At 47.5% G+C, this 16,442-nt stretch overlaps 1 protein-coding gene across 1 annotated transcript in view; it reads left to right on the forward strand.

Annotated features, from left to right (window-relative positions):
• Positions 1-13,207, forward strand: part of LOC107116870 (gamma-aminobutyric acid type B receptor subunit 2-like) — a 293,581-nt gene extending 280,374 nt beyond the window's left edge. The window contains exon 12 of the mRNA XM_015418893.1: positions 13,142-13,207. Within this exon, the coding sequence (XP_015274379.1) occupies positions 13,142-13,207 (66 nt within the window). The remainder of the gene's footprint in view (positions 1-13,141) is intronic.
• The last annotated feature ends 3,235 nt before the right edge of the window (positions 13,208-16,442 follow it).

Genomic DNA, 16,442 nt, shown 5'->3' on the forward strand with positions numbered 1-16,442 from the left:
TTTTAGAAAGTTACTACCTTGCTGGATCAGGGGAATGCTGTTGACATAGTTTATCTTTATTTCAGTAAGGCTTTTGATAAGGTTCCACATAATATTCTTGTTGGCAAATTGGTAAAATGTGGTTTGGATCCTGTTACTGTTAGGTGGATCTGTAATTGGTTGACAGCTCGCACCCAAAGAGTGCTTGTGAATGGTTCCTCATCTTCTTGGCGAGGAATGACAAATGGATTGCCTCAAGGATCTGTCTTGGGGCCTGTTTCATTCAACATCTTTATCTATGATTTGGATGAAGGAATAGATGGAATGTTTATTAAATTTGCAGATGACACTAAAGTGGGAGAGGTAGCAAATACGATAGAAGGCAGAGTCAAGATACAGGATGATCCTGACAGGCCAGAAAACTGGGCTAAAATGAATAAAATGAATTTCAGTGAGGATTAAATGTAAAGTTCCACATTTAGGTAGGAAAATTCAAATGCATAATTATAGGATGGGGGAGACTTGTCTTGGCAGTAGTGTGTGTGAAAAGGATCTAGGGGTCTTAGTAAGTCAGCAGTGTGATGCAGCAGCTAAAAAGGCAAATGCAATTTTGGGCTGTATCAACAGAAGTATAGTGTCCAGATCACGCGAAGTGATGGTACCACTTTACTCTGCTCTGGTTAGACCTCACCTAGAGTATTGTGTTCAGTTTTGGGCACCACAATTTAAGAAGGATATAGACAAGCTAGAACATGTCCAGAGGAGGGCAATGAAGATGGTGAGGGGTCTGGAGACCAAGTCCTACGAGGAAAGGTTGATGGAGCTGGGTATGTTTAGCCTGGAGAGGAGACGACTGAGAGGTGATATGATCACCATCTTCACGTACTTGAAGGGCTGTCATATAGAGGATGGTACGGAGTTGCTTTCTGTTGCCCCAGAAGTTTGGACCAGAACCAACGGGTTGAAATTAAATCAGAAGAGTTTTTGGCTAAAAAACAGAGGCTAGATGGCCATCTGACAGCAATGCTGTTTCTGTAAACTTGGGCTGATCATGAGCGGGAAGGCAGGAAGGGTTGTCTCAGTGCTTAGTTCTTGTGATCCTTTTCTTACACGCCCAGGGAAATGCTGGTCGCCATTTTGGGGTCAGGAAGCAATTTTTGTCCAGGCCAGTTTGGCTGGATGAAAAGTACTGAGACTTACTAGCGATTTCAGGTCTCATACTTCATTCAGCTCTGAACAAGAACCGGTTTATAAAGGCAAAAAAACCACACCGCAAACACACCCCTACAACACTCATAGGCTATTTACGGTGGCCGAGAGTTCCATAGGCTCTCAGCCTGGAGCCTAGCCCTCCGACTGGAGCGGGCTAGGATCCGCTTGACCCATTGTTCCTTAGAGCGTAGCTTGGCCGCTTCGCATGATCACGTGGCAAACCAGCCACGCACGCGGTCGGAGCTGGATACATTACACTGGAGATCCTGGAGGTTTTCTTAAATCTTCTGGGCGTGGACCAGGGGTCACTGCGGGTGTGGAGGGGGGGAGGTATTTGTGAATTTCCTGCCTTGTGCAGGGGGTTGGACTAGATGACCCTGGAGGTCCCTTCCCACTCTGTGATTCTATGATTCTATGAAATGTAAGAGTGGCAGAACTCATACTGAGAGAGAGAGAGAGAACAGCTTTCGTGGCTGAGGTGAGATAGAAGTCAGGGAATTGATAGCTTTGCCAAGGGGTGATTTATAAAGATGCTTTTTAGGCCTGCTCTGGAATGTCATGCCAGGTTGTGAAGAGAAGTTTAATAAGCAGTAAAATTCTCCTCATTGCTTGTCAGGGCATTACAGATGACTGGTTAATAAGTAAACACCTGGCCAATGGTCATCTGTGCCCATCTGTTACGTGGCACTGAGACACATTTGAACTGCGACTGTCCCTACATCTGTACAGGCTTGCATCTTGAATTTCATTTCATTTTAGAATTGTCAAAAATATTTTCCTCTGACAAAGAAATCTACAAACTGCTTCATTTCATTTAAAATGAGAGCTTCTAAAGTAAACATTTAAAGCGACCAAGAAATGAGAGGAATTGAACTTTTTATACGAAAACAGAACTGTGCCGCTTACGGACAGGAGGCTGCAGCGGGTGGAGCTTGCTTTTAATGGGATGCAAATCTGTCTGAGCTTGGAGCATAAGAACAATAGCCTGCCAGGATTCTGAAAGTAACCAATCTAGTAGTAATGTTATGTAAATAGCCTATCACTGGGAGTGGGGTGTGTTTGGGTGTCCTTATATATAAACTTCAATACTGCAAAATTGTATTAGCATGCCATTGGAAATTAGGATCAATGCTAGCTATTATGGAATGGATAATTAAGCTCTTGGAGCCAAACTTCAGGTGGTGCTGGATAACTGGAGCTCCCAATATGTAATATGGCTCTAAGAAGCTTCCATGGGGTATTTATTACCCAAATGGCCCATATTTTTACTAAGAGGCATCCCCTTTTTAAGAGGTCAGATGCCTGTACACCCATGTCCTCAGGGCAAATATTATTGGGACCAATTTGGTTTTGTCTACCGAGGTCCAAGATTTGATCTAACACCTAATTTGCTAATTCTCTTTGCAATTATTCTTTTTCTTAATAAATCCTTAACTTTAAACCCATGCCTTTTGCCTTTATAAACCGGCCTGCGAGCCGGTAGTTTTTGTCTTGTTTGGAGCTGAATGAAGTATGAGAGCTGAAATCGCTAGTAAGTCTCAGTACTTTTCATCCAGCCAAACTGGCCTGGAGAAAAATTGCTTCCTGACCGCAAAGTGGCAATCAGCATTTCCCTGGGCATGTAAGAAAGGGCCACGAGAACTAAGCACTGAGGCAACCCTTCCTGCCCTCCCGCTCATGATCTGCCTAAGCTCACAGAAACAGCATTGCTGTCAGATGGCTATCTAGCCTCTGTTTGAAAACCTCCAGAGAAGGAGAGCCCACCACCTAATTGTCTGTGCTAGTAATGAGTAATTATCATGTTGCAATGGGTGTCGTACAGCCAGGAGATCCGAAGGTTTTCTCTTGACCACTCTTTTTGTGGTGAGCTAGGTTTATTTTTTGGTCTGAGATAACTGTGACTGACCTAAGGTCACCCAGCTGGCTCCCAGTGGAGGAGTGGGCAGAGGTCATTTTGGGGGGGATCGCGGGGGATCGCAGTTCCCCCGGGTGAGGTACCAGGGGGCGGGGCACACGACGAAGCCCCGCCCCCTGCTTCCGGCCACCCCGCTTCCGGCCCTCATTCAGCCAGGAGGAGGCAGGAGAAGAGGGAGGGTAAGTTGCTTCCTCCCTGCCTCTCCCCACCCCTGCCTGCCTGGGGCCAGGGGGGGCCTTCGCGGGGCTTCCTTGCACTCCCGCCGACCTTGCAGGTCCACCGCCGGGCCCCTCATGGGGCTCGGCAGTGGAGCTGCAAGGCCGGCGGTGGCCGGGACCGTTGGGGGCGGGGTGTGTGGCCTTATGACACACTTCCAGTGATGTCAGGGGGTGTGGCCTTATGACACACTTCTGGTGATGTCAGGGGGTGTGGCATATGCTAATGAGTTGTGCTAATGAGTTCCCCTAGCTCTTTTTCTTCGAAACGACCCCTGGGAGTGAGGAATTCATCCTGGTTCTCCAGATTAGAGTCGGCTGCTCTTAACCACTACATTAAACTGGCTCACATTGTTTGTGCTGTAGTGACAGAAGAAATTTTGAGAAGACAAGTAGGGGACCCTTAAAGATATGCAGAGGAGACTTAATTTCTCCCCTCACATTTGTCCTCTGCCTCACCTGGGTAAGGCCTGCAGCCTCCTCTTTCCTTCTGTCCTGGCCACCCACTTACCTGAAGTGTTCCCTCTAAGCTGAGTTAGCATGAGCTAGCTCACAGTTTTTTAACCTCCGGCTCACTCATTTTTTCCTTAGCTCAGGAAGGATGGCTCCAAAGCAAACTGATTGATGCAGTAGCCAAATCGCTCGCTCACAACTTTAATGCCGGTAGCTCTCACAAGGTAGGATTTTGGCTCACAAGACTCCACAGCTTAGAGGGAACATGGCTTACCTGCAGTTCTCTTTCTCCCCTTGGGCGGCCTCAGCTCCCCCCTCTCCCCCTCACCCACTTTCTTCCGCTCCCCTCCGCTGGTCTTCAGCTTTCTCACTTTACCTTTGCTGCCCTTCCACACTCCGGCTGTACTTTTCTCCTCTCCTATCTTTTTGCCTTTTAATCCATTTATTTATTATGGGTTTATTTATTTATTTGATTGATGTACCCCCCCTCCCCGCAAGTGGGCTCAAGGCGGTTTACATCAATCTTAATATAATACAATTAAAACAACTTTAAAACCACAATACATAATAAGGTATAGTCTATTTACTTAACAATTTTATAGCCTTCCTTACTGCCCTCATCAGAGCCACCAAGGCAGCTAACAGATTAAAAACATAAATAAAAACTTATTAAAAGCCATTAAACCCCAAACAAAAATATATCACTCAAACAATTAAAACAAAGTTAAAATACAAATACATAAAAACAACAATTAAAGGAAGGAGGGATCACTGAAGCAACACCAGATGATAAAAAAAATGTCTTCATACACTGGTGGAAGACAGCAATCGAAGGGGACAGGTCAGTCTCTCTGGAGAGAGACCTAGAAGGCCCTCTCCCGGGTTCCTATCCACCTAACCTCAGAAGTCAAGGGCATCCGAAGCAAGGCTTGGTTCCAAGCCATATAGGGCTTTAGAGGTCAGCACCAGCACCTTGAAAAGGATCCGGAATTCAATAGGCAGCCAGTGCAGTTCGCGCAGCACCGGGTGGATACGAGCCCGCACAGGCGTCACCGTCAACACCCATCTGTCACCCCCCCACCTCACCCCGTGCACTGACACTAACGGTGGGGGATTTCGTAGCGACCCCCACAACTGCCACTGAGTTCTCACATCTGGTGGAGCCTTCTCCTCTGCTTGAATCAATTGAATCACACCGGAGAGCTTGATGCCATTCTCTTCTTTAAAAAGCAGGCATTACTTCTATGAGTTTAGGGTTTTTAAAACCTGACAATGTTGTTTTTTAAAATTTCTTTCTTTTTTTGCAAACCTGGGCTTCTCTAGAGTTGCAAGCCCCCAGGTCCAGGTGGGGGTTCCCCTGTTTTTGGGGGCTCCAATCTGCCGCTGAACAGCTGGCTGGTGGGGGAAGCCCCACCCTCAAGAGTGGCCACCACCCCCCCGGGCACCCCTCTCCCTCCCTTCCTGCCAGATTTAAAGGACCACGTGGCCCAATGAACAGCTGGAAGGCCCTTTAAATCTAGCAGGAGGGAGGGAGGGGGTGGTTGCGGGCCACATGCTTGGCTCACATGTGGGGTGCAAGTGGGGTGGGGGCCACAATGTGTGGGGCTCATATCCCCCAGCCCCACACGCCGCAGCCCCCACCCTGCTCATAAAAATGGCCCTCCAGCTGATTGGCGGCCCACGTGGTCCCCGCCAATCAGCTGGAGCTCTTTACATCTGGCAGGAGGGGAGGGAGGTGGGTGGTCAGGCTTGGGGCGAGGCTTGGGGGTATCCCCACCCAAGAATGCCCCCCAAGTACCCCTACAGGAGTGAGTGGGGGGCCTGGCTTGTGGAAAAATACCCCTCCTGTGTACATGGTCCCATAACGAGGCTGTTGTTCAGAATGAAATATAATGATAGTAAATTGGGCTGCACTGAATTTCTCTGGAGCTGACATGTCCCCAGTCAGCTAATCTGTCCCTGTAAGAAATGATGCTGATCTTCTGTGTAGGAGCTGCCGTGTTCAGCTAAGTATGGCGCAGCCCACTTCATACTGGGTTGGAAGTTCTCCTTGATAGGTGCTGATTAAAGAAGCATAATGTCAAACTTTAAAACACAGCCCAAGCCCAGCCCTTGACAGAGAGTAATAATATGGCTCTGCAGTTTAGAGCCTCTCTTCATCATTCTTCTAAGCCGATGCAAGAGCTGCTGGGGTCTTGTGGACTGCTGTTACTCATTATGCTCATTGTAACCTTTTGAAAATATTAGCATTTTCAAAAGCCCCTGGAGCTTTCAATGAATTGGTTAAAGCGACTGGAGCCAGAGAATTGATTCAAGCAGAGGAGAAGGCTCCACCGGATGCAGAATGCAAACATGGGCCATGGATTTAATTGCCTGTCCGCCATTGTGGTGCAGGAGCCCACTGGTGTTTAAAACTGGGGACTGGACAGAATCCCCCCCCCCTTACAGGGGGTTACAAAATGAAAGTGATAACAAGATTTTGCTCTAATAGAAAATATTTCTAATGGTACCAAACAAGGATAAGCAGCCTTCTCCCCGGTTGTAGCCCAGCAGAATGTTTAGAGTGAGTCATCCCTTTGAAGTGTAAATGCACCTTAAGAGGGATGTTAAATATTTCAAGTAATTGGTATGAACATGAAATCTCTCATTAATGCCTAGTAGACTGCTGCAAAATGCAGATAAGACAATGAGGACAGACTTGTGCTTGGGGAGGGGGAGTCCAGCAGTTTTAGAGGGAATGCTCTTATCCCAGAAACGCACCTCCCTTTCCTGAGACACCCCCCCACCCATGTGGTGCTTATGTCTGCTGGGGGAAAATACTAGCAAAGTGGGAAATTAAAGCAAATGTTAATCTTCTTGGCACAAAAGCACTGTCTAATGCTAACGTGACATGCGAGAACTAAGCAAGAGACCAATTCTTCTACCTGCTTCGAAGATAGCCATTTTGAATGGAGTTCCTTTTGAAATGCTTTCATCTGTGCCATCTCACTGGTTTTGAAATGGTTGTCCATTTTGAAATTTATTTGACTAGCTTAAAATGGAATGACAACAGTAATTAAGATCCCCTTTCGTAGTTAATTAACGGAAATTATGTACAAAAAATACAGACATTGGTGCATGCAGCTGATCATTTGGGCTCGATTGTCTTTTAAGAACAATCTTCTGTGTGTGTGTGTGTGTTTATATATATACACACACACAGTGTATTGGCACTTTCTGGCTCTCCCATTGGCTGTGCTGTGGACTCCATCAGCCATTGGCCCATCAGCCACCACTCAAGAGTACTTTTGTGCCATTGGCTGGGGGCTGGGTCTGCTCCTCTCCCCTGCCCACTGCCATTCCCTGTCTGAATAAACTGCCAAAGCAGCTGTGTGGCTCACTTTCCCCTCAGTGGCTGTTGCTAGCTTGGATCTGTCAGTAAAAAAGGCAAAATCAGGAGGCCCTTTCCATTCTTACTTTGGCCTTTGTGGAAAACTCATTGAAGCCAGTCCTGACTAGGGTTGCCAGCTCAGGGTTGGGAAATTCCTGGAAATTTTGTGGTTAGGTCTATGAAAGCCAGAGTTTGGGCATGGGAGCTGAATAGAATGGCATAGAGTCCACCCTCCAAAGCAGTTATTTTCTCCAGGGGGAGACCTAGGTTCTTGCAGTGGAAGGTGAGTGAATGATATTGGACCAGTCACAGACGTTCAGCCTAACCTGCAGATCAAAAGGGGGAGGTTAGAATGATGTAAGCTGCTTTGGTTCCCGCTGCAGAGAAAGACTGTACTTTTCCTCCTGGGGAACCACTGTTGTCAATCTCCAGGTGAGGGCTCACTCAGAATTACAACTGCTCTCCAGATGGCAGAGATCCGTTCCCTTGGAGAAAATGGTGGACTCTGTGTCATTATACCCTGCTGAGATGGCCCCCCTATGACAGCCCTTGTGATGTAGCATTTAGCACTTCAGAGCATGGTCTGTGAGACCAAGGTTCTTGCTGTGGAAGCTGATTGGGTGATTTCAGAGCACTCACAGACTATCAGCCTAACTTACCTCACAGGGTTGTTGTGCAGATGAAAGGGGGAGAGGAGAATGATGTGAGCTGCTTTGGTCCCCAATGTGGAGAAAGACTGTCCTTTTCCTAGGTAGAGGCCGCAGGGAGGGGGGGGGGAATGGAAAGCTGAAGTCAGAGGAGCGGATAATGGTACGTTGATGGTTGTCTGGGAAAGAGATAGGGTTGCCACCTCCAGGTTGGGAAATTCCTGGAGATTTGAGGGTTGGAGCCTGGACAGGGTGGGGGTTTGAGGATGTATGGGACCTCAGAGAGGTACAATGCCATAGAGTCCACCCTCCAAATTAGCCATTTCCTCCTGGGGAACTATTGTTGCCAATATCCAGGTGAGGACTGGAGATAACTCAGAATTACAACTGCTCTTCAGATGGCAGTTGTAATATCTTCAGTGTGAAGTGATAGATAAAAACACGAGCTTGCGCCAGTGTATCCATTCTGATTCAAGTGTTGCAAAAGAAATTATGACAGGAGGCAGTTTTTCCATCACCAGCTGCTTGTGTTTTTACTGTCTTTGTGAAACTGCATCATCTTAGCCTGTGTGATGAAGTATTGTGCATGATGCTTTTGGCATGTATCACAGCATGTGCAGGTCATCGATCTATTTCTGACCTTGCCTGAGTTGGTGCAGAAAGGAAATTATTTTTGTCAACTTCTACTTTCTGTCTCACTTCCCTGTATATGTTGTGAAAAATTCTGCTTTCTAGGCAAGCAGGCTGCAGCATCTCATTCTCCATTCCACCATCTGTGGAATAATTAACTTTTTTGACTTAATTGGAAAATCAAGAGGCATTAGAACGGCTTCATTTATTTCCCACCGCATCACTGGTCATCAAGTCCATCTGGCTAGAGACATATTTTAGTGATCTAGTTGAGCAGGCAACTTGTAGCATCTTTTCAGAAAAGCACTGGACCTCAGCAGTCACCGCAGCTGAGCGGAGTGACTCTGTCCCCCCAGTGAATCTGATGGCACCGTGGATCATCGCTCCTTGAGGAAGTGCCACACCCATGAGTCTTATTTCAGATTTTGCAAGAAAGAGATCTATATTAGGTCAACCAGAATATTTGTTTTTATTTATTTAAAACATTTTATGCCGCCTCTCCACCCAAATACGGCCCCCAAGATGGTGAACATGAAAACATTAAAATGTTTGAATGTAAAAACAGCCTTTAAAATAATATACGCACAACACCGAGGGCCAGTAACTGTTACTGGCGGTATGCCAAATGAAGCAAAAAAGCCTTCACCCACTGGCGGAAAACAACGGTCGAGGGAGACAGACGAATCTTGCTGGGGAAGAAGTCCCAGAGTTTTGGCGTCCCAAACAAGACGGCCCATACGTCATGCTAGTCTTTTTCCATAGCTCAGGTGCAACTAAAGACTAAGTGGGAGATGTATGACTGTGTCTCCCAGTCAGGGCAGGCATCACGGGTAGCCCCCGGTGAGAGCTGCTGGAGGGAAGGAGGGAGCCTGAGACAATCGTCTGAAGGGGGGGCAGGGGTCGGTCGCCTCCTTCCCAGGTTCCCCTCTCCCCAGCTGCCCCCTTGCAATCTGCCTTTGGGTGCTGCGTGCTTGGGAGGAAGGACGTGGGGAGTCTTTGCTGCCGCCTGTCAGAGGAGAAGTACACAGAGACAAAAAGAGATTTACTTGCAGCGTGTTCACCTGTTACTCATGACTGAGAAATGCACCCGTGCAATGCACCATAACCAGGAATGAGTGGATTCCCTCAGAGTTCCCCTTTAATACACTATCATTACATCATGGCTTGAATTCGGTCCGTGTTCTCTTCTGCTTAAAAAAAAAAAGAAAGAAAATTTGGGCAAATGGATAATGAATTTTATGCAAGGGAAAAGTTTGTTCTGCAGAGATTCGTAAATATATTTTGAACATGAAGGAAATCAGTTCTATTTAAGTTTGTCATTGTTCCATATAAGTGCAACAGAACTGAACTGAAGAACTGAACAACAGGATTGAATTGAGCAACATAAGAACAAAATAAATCCTTCAGTCCAAACTCTTTGTGTGCTGCTTTCCCCCCAACTAGTTTTGAATGGATATCTATTATTTTTATGTTGCAGAAGAGTGCAGTTGAACTCTTTTCACACATAATAAGAAAACAGAACCCCTTTTAAAACCAGTGCTTTGTGTGCTTAAACAAAAATGTGTACCTTTTACCACACAAAGGCTTTGCTTTGAAGGGGTTTCTGTTACGTTGGTTTGTTTTTGTGTTGCAGATTGTAATTGCACTCTTCTGCAGTATGGAAACAAGCACACACGCACAAAAATAAACCTTTTCAAAACTGTTTATGTGCTGAAACACTGGGTTGCAGGGCTGCCAAGAGCCATCACAAGCCCCCCCCCCCAACAAAGATTCCATCCGGTCCAAACCAAATTTTTGTTGTTCAGTCGCACAGTCAAGTCCGACTCTTCGTGACCCCATGGACCAGATCACACCAGGCCTTCCTGTCTTCCGCCGTCCTCTGACGTTTGCTCAATTTCATGTTCGTTGCATCTATGACACTGTCTAACCATCTCATCCTTTGCCGTCCCCGTCTTCTTTGACCTTCAATCTTTTCCAGCATCAGGGTCTTCTCCAGGGAGTGCTCCCTTCTCATTTGGTGGCCAAAGTATTTGAGCTTCAGTTTCATTATCTTGCCTTCCAGGGAACAGTCAGGGTTGATTTCTTTTAGGATTGACTGATTTGATCTTGCAGTCCAAGGGACTCTCAAGAGTCTTCTCCAGCACCATAGTTCAAAAGTTCATAATGTGACCATAGCCTAAGTTTGGTCATTTTAGCTTCTAGGCAGAGTTCAGTCTTGATTTGATCTAGAACCCACTTATTTGTGCATTTGGTGGTCCACAGTATCCATAAAATTCTCTTCCAACACCACATTTCAAAGGAGTCAACTTTCATCCTGTCAGCTTTCACACCCACACATAGCAGTGGGGAATACTATGGCATGAATTATCCTGATCTTGGTCGCCAGCAACACATCCTTTCCCCCCCCTGGCTCCTTCAAGACTGCCCTCCCAGTCTCAATTTCTTCCTAATCTCTTGGTTGTAGTCTCTATTTTTTTTGTTGATGATGAAGCCAAAGAATAGAAAATCTTGCACAATTTGAGTTTCTTCATCATCAGCATGAAAGCTACGTTTGCCAGATGGGAGATTCTGTGGACAGATCTGTTTGCTACTTTCCTCAATGCAAAGCGCAACAAATTTCGCTTCAAGGCAGGGAGAAAGTCCTCTTCCCTTTAGGATGTGTTCCAGATCTCCTGGGAAAATGTTCTTCTACCCATTTCCCCCTCTTCCTCTCACTACCTGGACCCCCCAGGAAAAGGTTGAAGGACAGGAGCTCGGCCATCCTCGTTACCCCCATACTGGCCAAGAAAGAGTCAGTCTATCACCCTCATGCAAATGGCTCACAACAGGACCCAACAAAGCAACCTCTGACACCACAACGCCCCCCCCCAACCCTAAAACTCACAGCATGGCTGAGCCTCCCTTTCTCCTAATATTCCCTGACCAGTCAGAGTGGGGGAGGTTCTCTCTCTGGTCAGCTGTGTTAGGGATTGACCCATCTGATTGTCCTTTATCATCTCTCCTAGAATACCTGCTGAATCCGAAAGGGAAAGGTCTAGCTAATTCATCAATAAAGGTTCGTCCTGCGGGCATTTTTTCCTTTCACATCACTATAAAAGGGACTGCACAGAAGATATGATGATGGAAACAAGATTGCACTTACTGTTGTTCCATCTAGTGGTCATCACACAGGTCACTTCCTCCTTCCCCATGGTGAGCTCTTAGCCTACTCTAGCTCCTTCTCCTCTATGAACTGAGGGAGGGAGGCACTCTTCCTCTTTTGTACGCCTGGTGGGTGGGAAAACACCGTGAAAAAGGTGAGAGAAAGTTCCACGCTGTCAGGAGCTTTAGAACATCCACAGTTAGTTAACCTGCGCATGCTCAGTTCCCATCCGTGCCTGCATGGAGGACCATTCGATGAGAAACAGTTATGGTAAGCACGACCTTGTTTTCCGCATGTCGTCCAACCCTAAAGAGTGACTTTGGGGGAGATTCAGGAGCCTGCAGCAGGGAAATCCATTTCATTGTGCTATTCAAGAGGCTTTGATCCGGTGCTGCTTAAGAGGGATGCTTTGGCATCCAGATTTATTTTTTGGAGCATCCACGGAACGTTGTGCACCAGTCATCCATGCCCCAACCTCAGCATGCTATTTCTCAAACCTGCTTTGCTACAGTCTTTTTGGAAAGAGAGAAGTCCAAGCATGTAGCCACGCCATGCAGATAGGAAGATGCATATTTCCAAAGGCCTCACCCATTCTGGCATTAGTTTCTTCCTGTCAGCCCTTCACAGCCCCTGTTTTTCCTCCTGCACAACTGGAGAGCTTTTTAATGGTTTTGGAGATAAAAATGAACTAATTACCATAGTGTTTGTGCAATACCATTGAGCGTTTTCTTTAAAGCGCTCCAAGAAGCCCTCTGGTGGCATGGCCCCAGGGAAGACAGGGGGAAATGGTGTCTGACAGGAGAAAGCGTGCCAAAAACTTCCTGGGGATGCTCCTGTGCCAGCACTGGTGCTTCTACATTCACGGCAGCAATGCTGACCAAACAGAGAATCCTCACCATGCGGATGCATCCCACCCCCATGTCTGTGAACCCATTGGTTGAATGGGATGAACCTAGTGCCCTTAATTCATCTTTTTTTTTAGTGCAGATGATACACTACAGAGTAATAAATTGATTTTTTTAAACGAGAGGTTCTCTCCTCGAATATGAGCTCCGAAAGGGGGAGGGCATGGTAGCAAGGGATGGGCGTAAGCAAATGCAATGACACATATTTAGACTTGATATGAGGACTAAGGGGTTAAACCAAAGGATTAATTTCTAAGCCAGAAATACACGGTAACAAGCAGAAAACTGGCGCTTTGAGAGGGTCTCAGTATAATTGCTAGTTCTGTTATCACTCATGGCCCCTAAATACTGGGCTTCCTTCTGATAGAATGCTTAATCTTTAAAAGCTACAAAGAACATTGATTCTTCTGCTGAAAAGGTCGGCGTTTCTAGGACTGTGGCCTTCACCCAGTAGATTAATACTTCCCATGAGTTGTGTAATCTGTTATCATTGCAGGGGGTTTGAATGATTGTTTTATACAGAGTTTCTTTGCGAAGAGGATTTGGCTGTTGTTGCAGTGGAACAGCAAGTACTGAACAGTTAACTCAACGGTGGCTATACGAACCAAGCAGAACTATGCCAAGCAACCTGCAATTGACTCGTTCGTACTGTTAAAATTGTCTCCTATCTTAGGGTGGCAACTCTGTCTACACCGCAATGGATTTCAAGGTGATTAAGAAACCGAGGCCCTTTGCTTGAGCACCGTGGGCATTTGTGTGTGACTGCTTCTATGTGAAGCAATAAAGAGTAAAAAAAACAAAAGCCTCATGCAGGGAGATCTAGGCCTCCACAGTCCAAGGATCAGTTATGGCAGACCAGCTTTGCTAAAAGAAAACTAAGAACATAAGAACATAAGAGATGCCAATGTTGGATCAGGCCAAAGGCCCATCCAGTCCAACACTCTGTATCACACAGTGGCCAGAAATACCAGTGCCATCAGGAGCTCCACCAGTGGGGCCAGGAAACTAGAAGCCCTCCCACTGTTGACCCCCCCACCACCACCAAGAAGACAGAGCATCACTTGCCCAAGAGCCCCTATCTATACCTTGTGGCTAATAACCACTGATGGACCTCTGCTCCACATGTTTATCCAATTCCCTCTTGAAGCCGTCCATGCTTGTAGCTGCCACCACTTCCTGTGGCAGTGAATCCCATGTGTGAATCACTCTTTGGGTGAAGAAGTACTTCCTTCTATCCGTTCTAACCCAACCGCTCAGCAATTTCATGGAGTGCCCACGAGTTCTGGTATTGTGAGAAAGGGAGAAAAGTACCTCTTTCTCTACCTGTTCTTTCCCATGCATAATCTTGTAAACCTCAGTCATGTCACCCCTCAGTCGTCGTTTCTCCAAGCTAAAGAGCCCTAAGCGCCTTAACCTTTCCTCATAGGGAAAGTGTTCCAACCCTTTTATCATTCGAGTCCAACATGGCCAGTCTTCTGTGAAATGTGCCGTTTTGAGAGAGTGGTTGAGAGCCCCCTCTCAGTTCATGTGGATTTGTTTGTTTTTATCTAAATTATTGCACCCTGCTTTTTCCTTGTCTGCCTTTTGTGAACCAAGTATGGGTGCTAGCCCAATGTGCAGAGAGGTTCCCTGGAAAGTATCCCAAGTCTATTGACAGACACATCAATGAGGAAAGAATTCCCTGAATGCAGGAAAGTTGAAAGCCATTGCCGTTGCCTATCCCAGGATGAAAAGAGGGGCTGCGGATGCCTGATCCTGCCAAAGGTTGTTTTAATGTCATATGTGCCTTTTACTGGAACTGCTCCTTGAGGAGGGGAATTAATGACAGGAAGGGTTCCAGAAAGGGGTAATGCAAGATCTTTCTGAGACGCCCCAAGTTCCAGGCCCCCCTGGCACTTTGGCTCTAAAAGGGGGTGTCTGTTAAAAAACAACTACGTCCAAAAGAAGAGGGGAGGAGGGACCTTCTTTCTGAGGGGTCTCTGCTGGAAGAGGGAGGAGGGTCCCTACAGGGACTTTGGAACTCCTAACCAAATCAAAAGCTGAAGTTGAGTTCATGGTAGTTATCTTAAGACAATAGTAGCATGTAAACATCTCTTCAGAAGAGTGGCTAAAAAAATTCATGCACATGTTCACAAGAATCCCAGGTAGCTTAACTAAACATGCTTAGAGTTTCTGCCCTCAGTCTGTCTACTGAATATATTGACCATCAGTCCAGCTCTCCAAAATGCAGCTATCTTTTTCTTTGTAAAGAAAGTAACCAGGCGAATGAGACACACAATATTTAGCCGCCTGCTCACTCACACACAGAAATCATTTGGCGCACATTAGTGGCCTGGGAAAAAAATCCTCTCTATTTGCAAAATCTTCCCCACTTAGTCTGCTATTGACTATTATTACCAGAGGCAGTCAGCTAGGTTTTTACAGTGTCACATTACCAGTTCATATATTACAAAGCACAGAGATATACAGTTGGGACTCAGACGATCCTGGTGCCTCCCTTAAGTCTGATTCACCTTAAACTCTAGATTGTGATTCTGCTCCCTTGTGTTCTGCTGCTACTATTGATGATCCAAGGGTGTCTTAAATATCTCAGCCAGAGGAAGCCAAGATACTGTTGTGGGGTGAGGCAGGCATACAATGTCCCCTTGACTTGTTTGCAAACGGGGGACGAAGGGTCTTCTCCTTTTTAAACTTGTGTTCACGGCAAACAATGGAATGGACTCATTTGCTTGGCGTAGCTCGTCTTTGCAGGGCCTTCAAGTGGGTGTAATCACACCCAGCCGTGCCCACCCATAAGGGTTAGGGTTAGGAACTTGCCCCAGCCCAGCACCACCACGGGGTTCTTGTTAAAGTCCCGTAGCCGGAAACCCCGTGACTTTTGTAGCGGTGGTTCCCCCTGTGGACACAGCGAGTGGAGCGTATCCGTGGATACGATGGAGTAGGTCGACCTGGTGTCGATCTCCATGGTGCAGGGGGCTCCCTCTATGAGGACCGTCACATGCATTTTGTTAGGGCCGTCGGGGGGCAAGTTACAGACCTGGTATTGCGGGAAGTGGGACGACACCGTGTGGAGCTCGAAGGGCTGTTCCGCGGTGGTCTGGTGCGTTGCCGATCTCGGGCGTTGTCCTGTGGATCGGCAGACCTTCGCAATGTGCCCAGCCTTGTTGCAGGAGCGGCAGAGCGCGTTCCGGAAACGGCACAACTTGCGCTCGTTGTCCTCTCCACAGCTGGCGCACAGGCTTGGAGTCGAGGCCTTGTTGGCCCTGGAGGACGGGTGTTTGGGTCATTGCGAAGTCCGCTGGTGGAGCTGGAGGACTTCCTCCTCGTCGTTGGCGGAGGCCTCCCGGACCGCTTTGTCCAGGTCGAGGTCGTCCTGGCTGACCAGTTTCCGCCAAAGTTTGGGCTCTCGCAGGCCCACCAGGAATTGGATAAGCAGGGTGTCCGCGAGGCTTGGGAAAGCGCAGTTAGTGGCCGCCCGCTGGAGCCCTGCCAGGAAGTCGTAGGCGGACTCGTCTGGCCCTTGTACCCTCGCGCAGAAGTCCATTGGCTCCGCGAATTTAGTGGGTTTAGGGGAGAGGTGATCCGTCAACGCCTTTGTCAGCACCGTGTAGGGTTCCTCGGCGGTCTTTTTGGGAGCGATGAGGTCCTTGAGGAGTAGGACTGTGTTCATGCCGCACAACTGTAGGAAGTAGTCCTTCTTCATACCGTCGTCCGTGATTTTCTGGCATTTGAAGTAGCTTTCCATGATCTCGAGCCAGGTCTCCCATTCGGTGGGGCGGGAGCGATCGAAGGTGGAGATGTTGCTCTGGGGGGTCGCCATTGTGCTGTGACCTTGTGGTTGGGTAGGCTCAGGAACGGCGGTGGCTGGAGCGTTGAGAAGGGCGCTGCTGCTCTCGGGGTCAGCAGGGTGCACAGCGGAGCCGGGAGCGGAGCGATGAGCAGTAGCCGGAGAGCTGGGATGCGAAGCAGAGCGG

This window comes from Gekko japonicus, unplaced genomic scaffold (genome assembly GCF_001447785.1).
Source record: "Gekko japonicus isolate JY-2015 unplaced genomic scaffold, Gekko_japonicus_V1.1 scaffold1976, whole genome shotgun sequence".
Lineage (NCBI taxonomy): Eukaryota > Metazoa > Chordata > Lepidosauria > Squamata > Gekkonidae > Gekko > Gekko japonicus.